General features: G+C 56.9%; 2 protein-coding genes and 1 long non-coding RNA gene across 5 annotated transcripts in view; 2 read left to right on the top strand and 1 right to left on the bottom strand.

Annotated features, from left to right (window-relative positions):
• Positions 1 to 17022, top strand: part of OPA3 (outer mitochondrial membrane lipid metabolism regulator OPA3) — a 93801-nt gene that overhangs the window by 72091 nt on the left and 4688 nt on the right. The gene's annotated exons all lie outside the window — the stretch shown is intronic.
• On the bottom strand, positions 1113 to 14074 carry VASP (vasodilator stimulated phosphoprotein). Of its 3 annotated transcripts, none has more exons than XM_027037811.2 (13): positions 13776 to 14074; positions 6871 to 7042; positions 6611 to 6776; positions 5248 to 5341; positions 4711 to 4760; positions 4344 to 4585; positions 4080 to 4177; positions 3452 to 3503; positions 3258 to 3294; positions 2985 to 3030; positions 2740 to 2830; positions 2111 to 2168; positions 1113 to 1982 (listed from the first exon to the last, which is right to left on the bottom strand). In XM_027037811.2, exons 1-13 carry the CDS (start codon positions 13778 to 13780, stop codon positions 1945 to 1947), a joined length of 1149 nt encoding a protein of 382 aa, XP_026893612.1. In that variant the 5' UTR covers positions 13781 to 14074; the 3' UTR covers positions 1113 to 1944. The 3 variants fall into 3 exon arrangements, with proteins under 3 accessions (XP_026893612.1, XP_026893610.1, XP_026893611.1); XM_027037809.2 differs by having other exon boundaries at positions 4080 to 4180; positions 13776 to 14072; XM_027037810.2 differs by having other exon boundaries at positions 3258 to 3291; positions 4080 to 4180; positions 13776 to 14072.
• LOC128313275 (uncharacterized) lies at positions 14285 to 16982 on the top strand. Its single transcript, XR_008293751.1, has 2 exons — positions 14285 to 14629; positions 16408 to 16982. It is a non-coding gene; the product is annotated as an uncharacterized LOC128313275 (long non-coding RNA).

Genomic DNA, 17022 nt, shown 5'->3' with positions numbered 1-17022 from the left:
GGGGACAGAGAAGGATGGGTCTTGGAGGGCCTTCTGCCCAGTGAGTCACCCTGTGGCTCCTGCCTTCAGTCCACCAACCACTCGTACCTCAGCAGGTCACCCCCTCAAGTGGATCATTCCAACAGATACCCCCCCCCCCCACTTTAGTCTGCGGCATAACCCATGGTACAGGGTCTCCCCACCGCCTGTGGTCTGTTCCAACAGGACTTGGTCCTCTGGGACAGAAAAATTGGTCCTGCCTGGGGATGGGCCATTCTGTGTCGGTCTAAGGCTCTGTGTACCTGAAGTTCTGGACCTCCTGTTGTCCTTTTCCACTGTCCTTCCCTGCTAGCCCTTCATAGGGACCCACCCAGTCCCCTGCTACATGGGTCACTTGTCACATCCCATCCAAGCCTGCTCTCAAGTACTCAGGGATTCCTTCTTCCTTCTTGCCTTTGGCCTGATCGCCCAGCCCACCCTCACCCTCCTTCACGCAGTGGGACCACCTGCCCCTCAACTCTGAAGTCCCCCACCCTCATCCGAATGGAATATTCCAACCAGGCAGGGTTTTCTACCCCACCTACCCCCTGCCAACCCATTGAACCACTGAAGGGGGTGTGTGTGAGCTCTGTGACTTCTGAATTCTATTTTTTTTCAAGACTGTAAATATTTTATAATTAAAGGAGCTCTGGGGTAAAGAAGTCATCTTTAAGAATGCGTCAGAGAACCATGACGTACATCTACAAAATGGGTACAAGGCTCACTGAAATTAGGAGAGAAGCTGGGAGGAGTCCCACAGGAAGGGCAGAGTCATCCCGTAAGCCCTTTCCCAGATGGGGAAACTGAGGCCCAGGGGTAGCAAAGGGACTTGCCCAATGCCACACAGTCAGTGAAGGACCATGCTTAGCTTTCTCTACGGTACTGAACTGTTTGGTGCAGGGGGGAAAGGAATGAGGAGGCAGCCCAGAAGAGGCTTGGGGACAGGAGGAGGCTGAGAGGGTATTGAGACCACCCAGGTGCAGGAGCCCGGTGGGAACCGGAACAGGAAGAGGAGGGGAAGGGAGTTTGCTGGGGGAGGGGCACATCCCCGTCTTCATCAGAGGGCCCTTCAAATCACTCCAGAAACCTTAGCATTTATAAAAACTGGCAGATTTATTCCGTAGGGGCCAATTTTTCAAGAAGCTAAAGGTGAAGGTGGGAGAGGGGAGGTTTCCTCCCCTTTTCCTTTCTCCCTCCTTTTATTTTCCCCAGGGGGTAAAAATGGCCTGGCCCCCAAAACCTACCCAAATAAAAAAACAAAACAAAACAAAAAAACAAAACAAAACTGAGGTTCCAAAAAGTTACAGCATCTTAATTCCTCATAGAAAAGGGGAAGGAGCCAAAGGGAAGGGAGTTCCCTGGGGTGGGGGGTGGAGGTGCCCCCAGCCTGGTGGGACACCCCCCCCCTTAAATAGCTGCCCCAAATGGGACAAGCCTGGGGCACAGCATTTAAAAACTCCCCATACCCCATTTTATCAAAACCAAAGAGAAAAAAAAATTTCCCTTTCCCCCCAAAAAACCTAAATATATATATATATATTTTTTTTTTCTTAAAAAAACAAAAATTCGAAGGCATTAAGCGTTAAAGTGAATCTAGAACAAGGGAATGTGAGATTCCCTCCTTCCTCCCCCCTTACTGTGGGGTTCATTGGTACATCCCCAGCGGAGGAACCAGCCCCAAGGAGAGGGGAAGGACCAAAGGGAGCAAAGGGTGGGGGCCTCCCCAGCCAATCAGCAGCCAGTATGGGTGTGGGCACGTTGCCAAGGAAGCCACACCCCCTTGGGATTTTCCAAGTAGGATGGGGAGCGGGGACGACGCATTCCTGTGTAGTCTTCAGCCAATTCCAAGTCAAGTTGAGGCAGGGAAAGCAGGGTGACAGGCGGGGTGTGCAGAAAGGACATACGGGATTTTCGGGAGCCCTGTGGTCAGGGGGAACCCCGCTTCCTCAGCTCCTGGACAAATGCTGGAAGGAAACAAGGGGCAGAGGTCAGGGGCGGAGCCTCTTCCCCCTTCCCTTCCAGAACAGGGCTCTCTGCAAGGGATGCCTCCAAAATAGACATTTAAAATTTAAAAAACCGCCTCACGCCTCACCTTCAATGATTTCCTCTTTCACTTTCTGCAGTTCCTTCCTCACCTCTTCCAGAAGCTCCTGGAAATAATGGGGTGTAACCAGTCAGGAAGGGTACCTGGACTTGTAGAAATGAATCCTCCCTTTCTTAATGACTGAAGGGCCAGAGGAATAAGGTTCAAGGACCACACACACACACACACACACACACACACACAATGACATCACTGATAAAGCCATAGAGTGACTGGAGAATTCTAGGGGAAAATTCTGGATCCTTGGAGCCAGATGAAAAGTACTGGAGAACATCCAGTACCGGGGTTGGCAAATACATTCCAGTCTCCTGCCAATTCCAGTTGGTGATGGATGGCTGGGGCTGGTGTGCTGGAAAGGACTCTGGGCACTCCTCAGGAAGGAGCGCAGTGATAGATTAGTAAGGTCTGTCCGGGCACTGGCAGAGGAGGCTGTGGTTTCAGTGTCCTCTCGACCTGATTGAATCCCTCCATGTCTCGGATTGGAAAACGGAGGATTCAGAGGCTTTATCATGGAATCACAGGGCAGGCCAGCGGCAGCGTTTGGACCCAGATCTCCTGTCTTCCCGTGGCCCCTTTCTAGCCCCCGATTCTCACCCCTGGCCCCTCCCCTGAGCTACCTGTTTCACTCTCTCCAGGTCTGACTCATCACTGGAGCTGGGCGTAGAGGGGTGGGCCTCAGAAGTGGTCACGGAAGAAGAAGACTTCATCCTAGCAAGTCGGTGTGGTTTGGAATAGACATGAGGTTAGAGAGAGGGTCCGTCTCCCCTGCTTCCCCTTCCAAGGGTCACATGGTGTTCCTTCCTACAAAGTGGGCAAATCCGACTATTTACGGGGGGATGGGGCCCCAGCATTGATGGCCCACCTTGGCAAGGTTGTGCTGTTCTTTTCCCAGGGTCTCCGCACAGATTCTGGGGGAAAGACAATGAATCGGGAAGATGAGGGGCAAGGAAGGTCCTGCCTCAATCTCCACCCCCTAGCTTCATCAGCCCCTGTTCAAAGAAACGTCTCCGGAGACCACAATCCCCAGCAGTGTTGGCACAGACTCCCCCATGGAGGGGAGGGGGCGGGAGGGGCGTTCCGGGTGAGAACAGGGCATCCTGACACATAGCTCCTGTGGCCGGACCGGCTCACTCACCACTCTGGGCTGGGACTCTAGCCTCTGGCTCCTCCTGCTGGTGGGAAATAAAACTGTCATGAGACGGGCGGCTCGTTCTCCTCCTCCAGCTTCAAACCCCGCCCATTCCTAGCACATCCCCACCGCCCTCCCCAGTATCCCTACCCGAATGGTACAGCCTAAGGTGCACGTGGCAGGAAGAGCCCCTAACTCACATTGGCAGATTCATCCTTGGGGGGTTTCTCCCCAACTTGTGTGGCTTTCCTTCTGCAGGAGGGACAGGCAAAAACAGATGGCTTCAGCCCTCCCTCAGCCACTCGGTAGTTCTTAACCAGAGTTCTAGAAAGGTGGATTCTAAGGCGTAGAGTTCTGGAATTCTCTAAAACTTGAGTTTTAGAAGTTAAAGAGAGCGCTGTTCTCCAGCTGGGGTGCGGGCCTTACACTGCTCCCATCTGGGAAGCACAACGCGCTAAGGGTGGAGGGCTCTCTGTCTTCCGCTGCTTGGGATTCTAGGAATCTGAGGGTCCAAGATGCCCAGGCAGGATCTCCTAAGGGGAGACCTCCTGAGGTCCTAGAATTCTGGGTTTTAGAACATTCTAGAGGCTACCTGGGTGGTTGCAAACCTCAGCCATCTCAGGAGAATGGAATCTCCAGCATGAGATCCCAAACCTGGCTGTCAAAGAGGGAACTTTCACCCAAAGAAACAAACGCATTGGGAATCTGAGCCCTCCCCCAACCCGGCCCTACTGAACTGGAATCTCCAGGTGATGACTGCTGGTCTCGGGACGCCTTCCCAGAGCTTTCCAAGGCACGGACTGCTCCAGGCTCCAGGCTCAGGCTCACCTCCGGGCCAGCATGGCGTTCATTTCTTCCATCAGCCCCCCGCCCGTGCTCCGGCCGCTGTCTGCTTTGGGGGCTGAGGGCCCCCCTGAGGCCTCCTCCTGCTGGAGAAATTACAAAGAGGAGGGGGCTTTATGTGCAGGCCTCTTGCCCCCCCCCCCCAGCCCTCCTGTGACACCCCCCCCCTCCCCCGGGCAACTCTGGCCTCATTCCATTATCCCATCAGGGCCCCGTCACCCCACATCCTGCGGGACCTGGCCCCCTCACCTTGCTGACTTTCCTGAGTTTGGCTCCGGCAATGGCGGCCGCAAGGCCGGGGGCCCCAGTTCCGCCACCACTGGAGCCTTGTGCTGTGGGGAGAGGGGGCGCAGGGGGCGGGCCTCCCCCTGCTCCATGCCCTGCGGCCGAGACCCCTGAGGGGGACACCCCAGGAGGTGGGGGGGGACCCGGAGGAGGGGGAGGCCCTGGAGGGGGGGGCGGCCCCCCAGCTGGAGGAGCAGGTGGGCCTCCTGAAAGAAACAGAGAAAGAGGGTGCTAAGAGAGAAGCCTCACCCCTCGCTGTCCAGCTGGCCCACCCCCCTCCTCTGGGGAGTCCCGCCTCCACGTCCCCCCAAGGCCACCACCAAGCACTCACCTGCATTGGAGACCCGGCGCTCCATGTGCTCCGGAGGGCCCGGGGGCTGCCTGAGAAGGGGCGACAGAGCTGCTATCACTCGGGGTCCCTGAGGATGGCCAGCAACCTCCCGGCTTCTCTCTCAGCTCTCCAGGGGGGGGCTGACTGCCGTCCTCCCCCGGGGGCCCAGGAAAGAGTTGGGGGGAAGGGCAGGGACAGGGAGACCAAGACGGGAGGCTTCTAGTCATCAGACCGTCAAGAACGTTTGAATCACAAAATGCCCAAGATCTTTTAAAACGACCGACTTGTGGACTCTGGGAATGTGGGGACCAGGATTTGACGGGGTCAGGGGTCAGAACGTGCTGCAACTCTGGGTGTGGGAACTTCTCGAACTCTCCAGGAGGTGGGGTTTTCTGAAAGCCCTTCATTCTTAGCCCCCTGGGAGTAGGAACACTGGGGAAACAAAGTTGGAGAGTGCCGGACTCTGGGAGTCAGGGGTTCTGGAACATCCTAGAACGCTGGTGGTGGTAAGGCTCCCCACCCAGGGGCTGGCCCCACCTTTTCTGCTGTTCCACCTCCTCTGGGGCAGGACCGTTCTGGACAGACCAGGTGGAAGGTGCTGCTGGTGGTGGCGGTGGCGGAGGCCCCCCTCCTGGAAGGTGAGAGTGGAAAGGGTGGTGAGTCAACCCTGGAACTTGGCCCCACCCAGCAGCTCTCTCGCTCAGCTCTCCCAGGAATCTCGCCCGGAGGCTCTCGCTTCCTTCTTCCTCCAGGACCCCGACCCTCGGGCTCGGGTGTGGGTTGAAGGTCCCCCCCACCAGCCTCCCTTGACAGAACTGGTTCGAGCCGGGTGCTGTGATGATGCCCAGCGAGGGCAGCGATGCCCATGGGGCCGTCACCTACCCCGTGTCTTGCAGACCAGAGTTTGCATGAACCCCGCCAATTCGGGCTGATTCCGGCGTCCAGGTTTTTAACCACCGTCACCGCCACTCAGACCCCAGCCCAAGAATGCCTTTCCCAGAAAGGTCGAGAGCCTCTTCCTCACCTGCCTCCAAGCCTCTGGTTCCCACAACCTGAACCACCCACCATCTTTTTCTGTGCCCCCAGATGGGCAACCCCTTCCCCCAATGGCACTGAGGTCGCCCCGGGAAGCGAATCCCTCTGCCATCGGGGTATCTGAAGTGCCACGGTGGCGGCCCCGGACGCCGGTCTCCTCAAGCCCTGCTCCTCAGAGTATCGTCTGTGCACTGGCAGCCCCATATTCACCGGGGCGCTTACTACAAATGCAGGGGCGCAGGCCCCACCCCAGCTCACCTGAACTGGAACCCGCCTCTACCTACACACCCGGGCGGGGGCAGGGGGGAGGGCAGGTCCACGTTTCACACTGATCAGAGGTCTTTTTCTTCATAGCGATGCCAGAAAACTAACCAATGACGTATCACTACAATGGGCACCTAGTGAAAGGGCACAGGGAGCCTTCTGGGGCCTGGAAGTATCTCCGTCTTGATCGGGGAGGCGGTCACCTGGGAGTCGCGCGTTTTACACATGGGTGCACGTGGGGCACAGAGGGGCCCGTGCAAAATCCTCACCGTACAATCTCCACGGTAGCGGTGAGTTAGCAATGAATGAGAATGGGGCTAATTTGGGGCGCCTGGGGGTCTCAGTCGGTTGAGCATCTGACTTCAGCGCAGGGCGTGATCTCACGGTGTGTGGGTTCAAGCCCCGGGTGGGGCTCTGTGTGGACAGTTCGGAACCTGGCGCCTGCTTCCGATTCTGTGCCTCCCTCTCTCTCTCTCTGCCCCTCCCTGGCTTGTGCGCGCTCGCCCTCTCAACAATAAATAAGTAAACATTTAAAAAATGGGGCTAATTTGAGAGCGGTAAAGTGGCAGGGCTCAGCGGTCCCCTCTGCCCAGTTTCGAACCTTCCAATGCCTCTAGGGCGCTGGCCATGCCCGCGGCGAACTGTGCTGCATCCTCCTTGCTCCCGAAGTTGAGGCCCCAGACCTGGCGGGCGTCGCGCCACTGGTGGAAGCTGGGGGTGGCCTGGTTATACTTGATACCCCGGACGATGGCACAGTTGATGACCACCTTGGCAGGAGGGGAAAGGTGGGTGAGGATGGTGGGGGCAGCGGTGGGGGGCAGAGCCCGCACAGGAAGAGGGAGAGGGAGGCGGAGGCTTCACCTGCTGGTCTGGCTGCATCTTCCAGCCGACAACCCGGAAGGAGTTGGCCGTGGGGTTGTGGTAGATCTGGACGCGGCTGAAAGCCTGGGGGCCCGTGCCTGCCGGCAGCCATCGCTTGTTGGTGTCATCGTAAAGCATCACGGTGGCCCAGCTGGAGCAGATCACGGTCTCACTGCGGGGTAGGGGGGGAAGGAGAAGGGCAGGTTAGCACAGCTGAGTACGGGCCCCACCCTCCACAGGCTGGTCACCTCCATCTGGGTCTCCCGGGGAGATTTGGAGATTCACGGCGTATGAGGGGGAGACAGGCCTGCAGGGAGACCGAGGCAGAGACTGAGAGAGAGAAGCAGACAGGTGCGACAGAGACAGACTGAGTGGAAGGGAGACAGACAAAGAGGCCAACTGGGAATGTGAGGGAGAGGAAGAGTCAGACGGATAGACGGCAAGAGACAAATGTACTGACGGATGTGGGGAGACGGGTGAGGGAGGGAGAGCCAGAGACAGAGAGACAGGCGGAGGGAACAAATGGGAAGACAGGGGCTGGGGAAAGAGACAGACAAGCACCTAGTGAGGAGAGACAGGCAGACAGTCCGAGACAGACGGACGGAGATTCAGGGGAGCGGGTAAGAGTTGGACACGGGGGCTCAGGAGAAGCAGGACAGGGGGGACCCGGCAGGAGCTCTGTGCAGCACTGGGGACCAGCCCCCGCCCGGTGCTCTCAGACTCGGTTTCCCTGTCTCTGCCAGGGTGCTTGACCACCCCCCTTCCCCCACAGCCCTCACTCCCCGGCTCAGGTCAGGGGAGGAAGCGGAGGCTCAGGGAGGGGAAGGGTGAGGTCTGCAGTGGGCGGAACATGGACGCTAGATCCCAGGCTCTTCCGCCCCATCCATCCGGCCCCCGGGCACCAGCCGCCATCAGCAGACGCTCCCTGTTCTCTCAAGCCTATGTCTTGGGCAGTGATCCAGACAGGCCCGGCCCCACCCTCTAGGGCAGTAGACAGTCCTGTGTCCAGGGACAGTGCCAGCCCAAGGCCAGGCTTGGGGTGCTCAGAAGGAGCACCCGCCCTGGCCTGGGGGCTAGGGAGGACTTCCTGGAGGAAGTGACATCTGACTCAGCTTTGGCAGGGAAGAGTCAGGACACGGGTTCTGAGTTCAGGATCTGATATTCAGAGACGTGGGTTCAAGTGCTCCCTGAGACGCCTACTCCATGTGACTCAGGCCAGCACCTTCCCACCCAGGTACTCATCTCCCTTGCCTGCAAACTGGGGAAATGACAGTCCCCACCTCCTGGGGCAGTGGGAGGAGTAAACGAGTCTGGGCACAGACAGCCCTTCGCAGAGTGCCCGGCACGTACTGAGTGCTTAGTAACTGTCAGCATCCCTTTCACGGCACCCTGAACGGACACCCCTGGGGAGTCAGATGGCCACATCTCCCCGGAGCCCCCATCAGTCCTGGAGAGGTTCCATGCCCCCTCCCCCAGTGAGGGAACTCAGGCTCCCAGACGGGAAGTGACTTGCCCAAGGTCACACACAGACCAGAGGGAAGCACTGGTCCCCACCCCGCCCCACCCCACCCCCAGCAGACTTTTTCCTGAAAAGAGGAAGTTGGTGGTCAGGGGTTTCCGGGGAGATAAATTATACTTGGCAATGGTTCTGCCTCTGCCAGGGCTGGGGGCTGGGGCGTGACGCTGACGTTGTAAAAGACAGGGCAGGGAAAGCCCCTCAGCAGGCCCAGGCCCCGGTTCCTAGGCCAGGAAGCTGAGCCCCCCGTTCCCCCTCGCACGTTTATGTAATCGCAGCGCCTCCCTCCCATCCGGCACTAGAGCCGGTCAGGCACTCTAAGCCCTTTTTGCAAAGGGACACCCATTTTATGCCCACGGCAGCCCGCCAAGACGGGCACTATTTTATCTTCATTTTGCAAGTGAGGACTATAAATGGAGGCCCAGAGAGGTGGAGTGACTTGGCCTCGATCACACAGCTGGTAAGCAGCAGAGCAAGGACTTGAACCCCCGCCACCTGGCTCTCAAGCCCGCAGTCGTAGCCACCGGGGAGACTGCGTGGGCCCCACCCAAATATCAGGTGCTGTTTCCAGACAAGTGCGGCCTCGGGGACTGTTTCTGGCTCCCGCTGCCCCTGGCAGAGCAGGGTTAAGGCCTCGCCCACACCTGCCACCCACACCCAGGGCAGACTCTGGCCAGGCGCCCGGGGCTATGGTTGCCACTCCACCCTGCCTGCACTTTGCTCTCCCAAGCAGCCTTGCCCTGCTGAGTCTCTGGCCCGGCTGGAGAAGCGGGGAGTTGACCCTCTCCAGGCCACAGCGTCCCCGTGAACAGCAGAAGGATCTTATTGAAACACAAGTCGCAAGTCGGATCGTGGCCCTTCTCTTCTCGGAAGCTCCCGCGGCTCCCGCAGAATAAAAGCCAACTTCTCTCTGTGGCCTGTCTGGTCCGTGTTCATCTCTGATCTCATCCCTTCCCTCCCTCAAGCTCGCTGTTCCGGCCCCACTGCTCTGTTCCAGCCCCGCAGTCGTCAGGCCCTCCTTCAACATGCCAGACACATTCCTGCCTCGGACCTGTGCACTTCCTCATCCTGGGTTCTCGCCTCCTTCAGGTCTCCCCTTAGAATGTCACCTCTTCCGGGAAGCCCTCCTCAACTACTCCATCTGGAAAAACTCCTCCCTCTCATCCCATGTTCCCTATTTCTCAGCAGGGATCCCTCCTGACAGATCCCTGTCTCCCCTACCAAACTGTCAGGACAGCAACTCTTCGTCTCTGTTCACCGCTGTGTCCCCACAACCTATGTACCTGGCACGTAATGGACACGCAATGGTTGCCACATTCGCCAAGTAGTTGTTAATCGTTAAAGGGAAAACTCTTAACGAAGGCGCCCACCTTTATGGGTTAGCCTGCGTCCCCGACACTGTCGTAGGTACAGAGTCCCAATTTGCCCAATGAACCTTGGGACATGGGCTCTGGTGCTTTACCCGTTTTACAGATGAAGCACTATGGGCACAGAGGGGTAAAGACACTTGTCCCAGGTCATTTGGCAAGTTAGGCGGAGGGGCTCCTGTCTGTACCCTAGTCTACCCAAGTTCTTAGTCTCATTTAAAGAGGAAACAGCTAAGCTGAATTTTTGAAGAGGCAAGGTATAAAGTGGTGCATATCAGAGGTTTAAAAAAAAAAAAAAGGTGAGAGGATATAAATACATCTGCACACGGGGTGGTGAGGTGATATAGGCAGGGGCTGCTTCTCAGGAGACTAACCACGGCCGGAGGGCCCCTGGGGGCCTGAGGAAGGATGGAGGAAATGGACGTTTAGGACGGTTTACCCTTTTGAATTGCTTATTTCTTTTTTCTTTTTCAACCCTGGGCTAGTGTCACCTATAAGATGCTGCTTCGTTACTCAAGTTCAAAAAATAAAACTGTAAACCAGGCAAAAAAAAAAAAAAGCTGGAATGGAAAATCCCACAGCCCGGGCAGCAGGGAGTGAGTTTGAAACGGGGTCCGCCTGATTCCCCCAGTCTCCCGGGGTCTCGCACCCTTGATTTGACACGAGAGAGCCTTAAATCCCAGCCAGCCCAGGACCTATACCTTCCCATAAGTCCCTACATTCTGGAAAGTGCTAACATGTGGTGGATGACAAAGGGCTCAAGTCACCCCCGTGCTATGTGGCTTCACCTCTCTGAGTTGCAGTTTCCAGCCCTGGAAACCGTAACTCACCGGGTTTGCTGTAAGGATTCAAAGAGATAAGAAAAGCCCTGAACTCAGGACCTGGAACTTGGTACTGGCTGAACAAGGGAGTCAGAACAGGAGCAAGAGGGCTCCCCGTCACTGAAGGCAATCACGCATAGTCACTCTGGCTTACTCAAGCCTTCCAGATTAGAGGCTTGCCCCTCCCTCCCTGCTTCATTCCCCCCTCAAGATTCACCCCACAGCCTCCTTAAACCATAAAACTTGGAATCCAGTCCCCCCAGGCGCATACCACCTTTCCAAACTACAAACCTTGGAAGCCATCCTGGATGAGGAACCAGGTCTTTGGGCTTGTGTGGATTCTTTCTAGTCCCTCCTCCCCAAAAAGCCTCAGTTTCCCATAAATGAACAGGAAGAAAGGGTTCGTTTTGCTTCTCTGCATTATCTTAAGTGTTCATACAGCAAAATCACGTTACTTGTATTTTTTTTTTAAGAGCATTAAAAGCCCTGAGACGGCCCTGAGTTCAAATCCAAAGTTGCCTACTTCCACAGGCTTTAATAAGTGATTTACTTAAACTCTCTGTGCCTCGGTTTTCCCATGGAGGGGGGCAGTCATAATACAGTGCCTGGCACTGAGTAGATGTCTGATCAAATGGTCTCATTATTAAAAAAAAAAAAAAATTTAATGGTAATAATAATTACCATAACTGGAAGAAGAAATGGACCCAAATACTTGAGTCCCTTCTGCCCCGAGACTCTCAGACCTCTGCCCCCTTTCTCCGCCTTCCCAGAATTCCAGCTGAGTCTCGGATACGGCAGACACTCAACAAATATTTGTCAAACTGGGAGACAAAAAACTATATCTTGTAATTTTCCATTTTTTAAAAATTTTTTAAATGTTTTTTTTTTTAATTTTTGAGACAGAGACAGAGCATGAGCAGGGGAGGGGCAGAGAGAGAGGGAGACACAGAATCTGAAACAGGCTCCAGGCTCTGAGCCATCAGCCCAGAGCCCGACGGGGGCTGGAACTCAGACTGTGAGATCCTGACCTGAGCCTAAGTGGGACGCCCAATCGACTGAGCCACCCAGGAGCCCCGTAATTTTCCATTTTAACATCCTCTCTTCCGACTGCCCCCAAGACTCTCCCCAGCCAAACCAGACAGAAATCAGAAGATCCCAGTCCCCTCCCTTCCATCTACCCTATCAACTTCTGATGGATCTCGGGCCAGGCCTTTCTCTCCATGAGCCTCAGTTTCCCCAGCTGCCCTCAGGCAGAGGCATGGGTCTTTTTGAATGCTAGCGGTCCTGGGAGAGGGGGCACGGCCCAGGAAGTTGGGTGTGGCCATCAGCAGGGAAGACCACCCCCCACCCCCAGGTGGGACACGCTTTAGTTCAACTTCTGCTCCCACCCCCCAGGAGGTGGGAGGTTTGGCCGCATCCAACAGTGGGGGGGGGGGGCTGTGGGAGGACCAAGGCCTCTGGGACTGGGGGAGGGGGGTGGGAGGCCGGCCCAGACGCTGCTCCTGCCCTTTTACGGTCTCACAGTGAGTGAGGCAGCACTAACTCGGACATCCGCCATCCGCCTTCCACGGGCCTGGGACCGGAAACGCGAGGGGGGGGGCAAGGGGCGGGGCTGGGGGGGGCAGTGGGAGAGGAGAGTCCCCCGGGAAGAGGGTGAGGGAAGAGAGCCTGGCTCCCGAAAGAAGCCCCCTCTCCAGGGCAGACCTGGAAGAGACGTTGCTACAATGGGGGTAGGCAGGAGACCTTGAGGGTGTCTGTGGGTTTCCCCCTTGCTCCAAATTTTCCTACAAGCACTTTCACATGCGGAGGGGACTCTCTAACGGTCACCAACAGGAATGCCACTCTTAATGTCAGAGGGCAGGGGCATGGGGAACGTGAGGGAAGTGGGAGGACGTGGGCACCAGGGGGTTAATCCCCAGTCGTCCCAGGGGCCTCCCCCCTGAAGCCGGGGGCTTTGGGGGCAGGAAGTCCCCGAGAGAGTGGAGGAAGGGAGATAGTATTGTCAGGCTCAGGCCCCAAGGGAGAGATTATGGGGGGCCGGGGGAGGGGAGAATGGGGGGAGGGTCTACTCCGGTCCCCCAGCCCACACCGGCCCCGCCCTCAGGTGAGCCCAGGAGTTCTCAGGGAGGCCCAGGTAAGACAAAATCCCCAGGTCCTTTGGGCCCCCCACCCCCAGGATTAAATTCCTGGGAAGAGAGCTGGAGCTGTCTTGGAAGCCTGGGTCCCAGGGGGAGAGGGCTGTGACCTTGAGGCTTCACAGCGTGCCCCCTCCAACCCAACGGCTCCGGATGGCCAGGAAGGGGGGCGGTGGTGAGAGCAGGGGGAGGCGCGTGGTGGGGAAAGCAGCCGGCCCACTGCGCTCCTAGCCCGCCCCCCCACACCAGCTGTCTCGACAGGTGAGTCAGGAAGACAAAGGCCCCTCTTCCCCCAGCTGCCGCGCCCCCTCCCTCCCCAGGACCGCGCAGGTGGGGGCGAGGGGCCGCCCTTCTGGCCCCGGGCCCGGGAGCCGCCCTCCGCGGGGAGCGCTCGGGCTCGGTCCTAGGCACAGCTTGCTTAGAGCTGAATGTGGGTGGGGAACGGCGGGGGTGGGGAGTCCCAACCAGACCCCTCGAGGCTGCGCCTGGGTCTGTGGGTTCGCCCGCACCAACCTCCACCGGAGGATGAGGGCCCCCCAAATTCGGGGGGGGTGAAGCACCCTCGAAGTTAAGCGAGGTCCCACTGGAGAATGCTTTTTCTAGAGTCATGTAACGAGAGACCCCCCCTCAAACCAAGGTCTACGTCTCGAATCTCTCTTCCAGGTTCCAGGGACCCCCAAAACCAGTCCCCCCCCAATTCCTTCTGGAGCCCCAGTTGAGATTGTGGGGGGTGGTCTGAGCCCTGCCTAAATCCTGGCCTCCACGCAGGGAGTATCTGCCAACTTGGAGGTTCTCTGAAAAAGTCTTTAAGAAATTCGGGAGTCCTCCAAGCGCCCCCAAATCTGAGGGCTCCCAGGAGAACCTCAGCGGCACCACCCCGAGCCTTAGGAGTCATGGCGAAGTGGTCAGTAACTAGAACTCGTCCAAGGGGGCTCGGCCTCAAATCCGAGGCCCCCAGTGCCCTGTCCCCAAATTCCAGCCCGGAGCAAGCTGGGGGAGGGGGACAAAGGCGGGGCGAGGAGCCCGCGCGGAGCGCGGAAGGGTTTGGAGGCAGTTCGAGGCTCACCTCATGGCTGCTCAGCGGGCGGGCGGCACACCCACGGGTGGGTGCTCCCGGGGCGCCCCTGGCTCAAGGTTCAGGGGTTCGGGGCTGGCTCCAGGTTCTGCTCAGTCTCCCCCAGGGTCCCGCCCCATAGAGTCCGGCTTCCTGGGGGGAACGTGGACGGGACCGGGCCGGGTCCTCAGGCGCCTCCTCCCTCTGGAGGTTTGGTCGGGGGTCCCTGCGGCAGAAAGGGGGTGCGGCGTCCCGTCCCCGGCGCGCCCCCTCGGCCGGCGGCGGGTACAATGTTACTCTTACTACTGTACTTCTCTTCGCTACATTTCGTTCCAAAATTCCACTCCCCGCACCCACAATGCCCTGCGCCTTAAAGGGGCCGCGGACACCTCAAGGCAGTTTGGGGGGGGGGGTGAAGGGCGCTTAAAAGGGCAACGCGGAACCCTAGACTTCCGCTGTTTACCTCTTCCCCAACGTTATTGCATGGGGATGCATGCCGAGGGTCGCCCCCAAATTACGGGGGGAAGTTTGGTGGAGGGTAAGGGTTCCTTCCTGGATCCCTCGTTCTCTCCCACGATGGAAATTCCTGGGAGGATCTTAATGGGGACACAATTTCTTCTCACCCTCCCCTTCGACTTCTCCATTTCTTCACATTCTGCTTAATGGAGGGGGCGGGGGGAGCGATCTGGTTAATCCTAGATTCTCTCAAATTTTCTCCCTTAAAGGCTACCTTCAGACTCCCAAAGTTCCCTTCTCTGCCAATTTATGAAGGGTTCCTGCGGGGTGAACCCTTTCCCCAGCACAGACGGGGGCGATGGGCCTGGAGGGCCCCATCCCTCTCACCGCCCCCCAACCGCCCCAGGAAGGTGAGGAGGAAGTGGGCCGAGGGGGCGCGGCCGGCCGCTGACTCACAGCAGCGGGGTGGGGGTGGGGGGGTGCGGCGCTGGACCTGGGTGGGGATAGGACTCCCGGTTCCTGTGTGGATAAAGCCCCTGGCCCCCTCCCCACGCACGCCCCTCCGTGACTCAGTTTCGCCCGCAGAGGATGGCGGGATCATCCAGCAATCGGAGGGCGCGGAGGCAGGGGCACCCACCCTAGTGCTAGCTTCTGGGAACCCCCTCCCCCACGCGCCGGCTTGGGGCTCAGCCCCGACACCCTCCCAGGCTTCCGCAGCAGGTCCCGCAGGCCCCGCCCCACGTGACGCCGCTAGTGGTCACGCCCCTCCCGTAGAGCGCCACCTGGCCGGGGTGAGGTGGCTTAGGCGTGGGCAGGATGCCTGGGAAATCATCGGTTCAACGGTTACAAATGGGTAAACTGAGGCCTGGAGGTAAGGAATAAATCTGGCCCGTAGCCGTCTTGCCTGAGCCCTCAGAGCCCACAGTGGTGTTTGGGTGCAAGGTATGAGTGTAAAACCAACGATTCTCGGGGCCCAGCCGACTAGATGAGGGAATCGGCTTTCCCAGCCTTTATGCTAGCCTTGTCCTCTCTACCCGGATGCTGTGCTGACCTCCTTCACCTCATCCTTCGAGGCCATGCTCTGACAGATTTCATCTCTGAAGAACTGAGTAATCTTCCCTTCTCTACCCCGCTCTGTGAGATCTTGAACGCTGATCCATCTAGGTTATAATTATTTCCCACTGTGTCTCCTAAGCTGCGAATTCTTTGGGGGCAGGGGTGGACTTGATCAGTTTCTGCCTCACTCAATCCAGCCAGGCCCAGAACAGCAGCTCAAACACATGTTGATCCAACAGAATGGGAACCCTCGTTCTGTGTGACCTAGGGCAAATTTTTTCTCCTCCTGAGTCTCAGCTTTCCCATCTGTGAAATGGGAGAGGTAGCGCTTCTGTGTGCCGCCTGCAAACTTTTCTATAAAGGTCCAAATAGCAAATAACATGCCTCATCTTGAAAACGCCAGGTTCCATCCTGTCTCTAGGCTTTTGCCCTGGCTACTCCTTCTGTCTCAGAACACTGTTCCCTGGGATATTTGCATGGCTGGCCTGTTCTCTGCCATATCTCTGCTCATGCTCAGTTGCCCCCTTCTCAGAGATCTTCCCTGATCCCCCTGTCTAAAAACCCAGGTGGAAAATTGAGTGGCTATGGGGTAGGGTAGGGGACCGAGAAAGACTTTTCATTGTATACCATTTTGTACCCTGTGAATTTTGAACCAAGTGAACTTATGACCCATTCAAAAATTTAAAAACCAAAGTAGCCCCCCTCCCGCAGACATCTTATCACCTTGCCCTGTTTTATTTTCCTCGGGACACTTATCAGTGTCTGAGATGATATATTAATTCTCTTGTTCGCTGTCTTCCCACACACTAGTTGGTGGGTCCGTCAGGGGTGGGAATCTCAGTGGTTCTGCCTGGGTGATGGCTGTGAGCCGGGTCTTGCACACAGCAGGTACCCAATCCATATTTGCCAAATGAGAAGACAAATAATGTTGTTGTTGTTGTTGTTGTTGTTTTCTACAAGAGAAATTTATTTTGAGTTATATAATTAAAATTTAATAATAAATACTCTCCCCAATCTCCCCCTAAAACAAATGAAAAATAGGAAAGGAAGAGGTTATTGAACTGTGCGATCTTTTTTGTTCTTAAGTGTACTTATTTATTTTTTTAAACGTTTATTTTTATTTGTGAGACAGAGAGAGACAGAGCATGAACGGGGGAGGGGCAGAGAGAGAGGAAGACACAGAATCCGAAGCAGATCCAGGCTCTGAACTGTCAGCACGGAGCCTGACGCGGGGCTCAAACTCACAGACCACGAGATCATGACCTGAGCCGAAGTCGGACGCTCAACCGACTGAGCCACCCGGGCGCCCCACTTATTATTATTTTTTTGAGAGAGACAGAAGAGTGTGTGCAAGTGGGGGAGGGGAAGAGGGGAGAGAGAGAGAGAGAGGGAGAGAGAGAGGATCCCAAGCACGCTCTGTGCTATCCACATAGAGCTCGATACAGGGCTGGATCCCATGAACTGCAAGATCATGACCTGAGCTGAGATCAAAAGTCCGACGCTTAACCAACTGAGCCACCCAAGCACCCTGAACTGTGTGATCACTTAAGGGTCCATTCAGCCCGAAAATACTTCAAAAACATTGGATTTGGGGTGGTTTGATTTTTGTTTTTTGTTTTCAGATGGTGAGTGGAATTTCCCCTCTCATGAGACTTTCTGCGAGAGGGAAGTAGGAGAAGGGGAAATAAACATTCTGGGGTTCCTCCATCGGTTGGTCTTCCTTCCGCCGATCTGTGTAGCTGGGGAA

This window comes from Acinonyx jubatus, chromosome E2 (assembly GCF_027475565.1).
Source record: "Acinonyx jubatus isolate Ajub_Pintada_27869175 chromosome E2, VMU_Ajub_asm_v1.0, whole genome shotgun sequence".
Lineage (NCBI taxonomy): Eukaryota > Metazoa > Chordata > Mammalia > Carnivora > Felidae > Acinonyx > Acinonyx jubatus.
Note: the sequence above shows the minus strand (reverse complement) of the source record. Positions and strands in the feature narration are given on the sequence as shown.

Coding starts and splice junctions, on each gene's coding strand:
- VASP (XM_027037809.2), bottom strand. Junction 3,295..3,451: donor CCAAGGATGAATCTGCCAAT/GTGAGTTAGGGG, acceptor ATTTCCCACCAG/CAGGAGGAGCCAGAGGCTAG. Junction 2,831..2,984: donor AACAGCACAACCTTGCCAAG/GTGGGCCATCAA, acceptor CCGACTTGCTAG/GATGAAGTCTTCTTCTTCCG.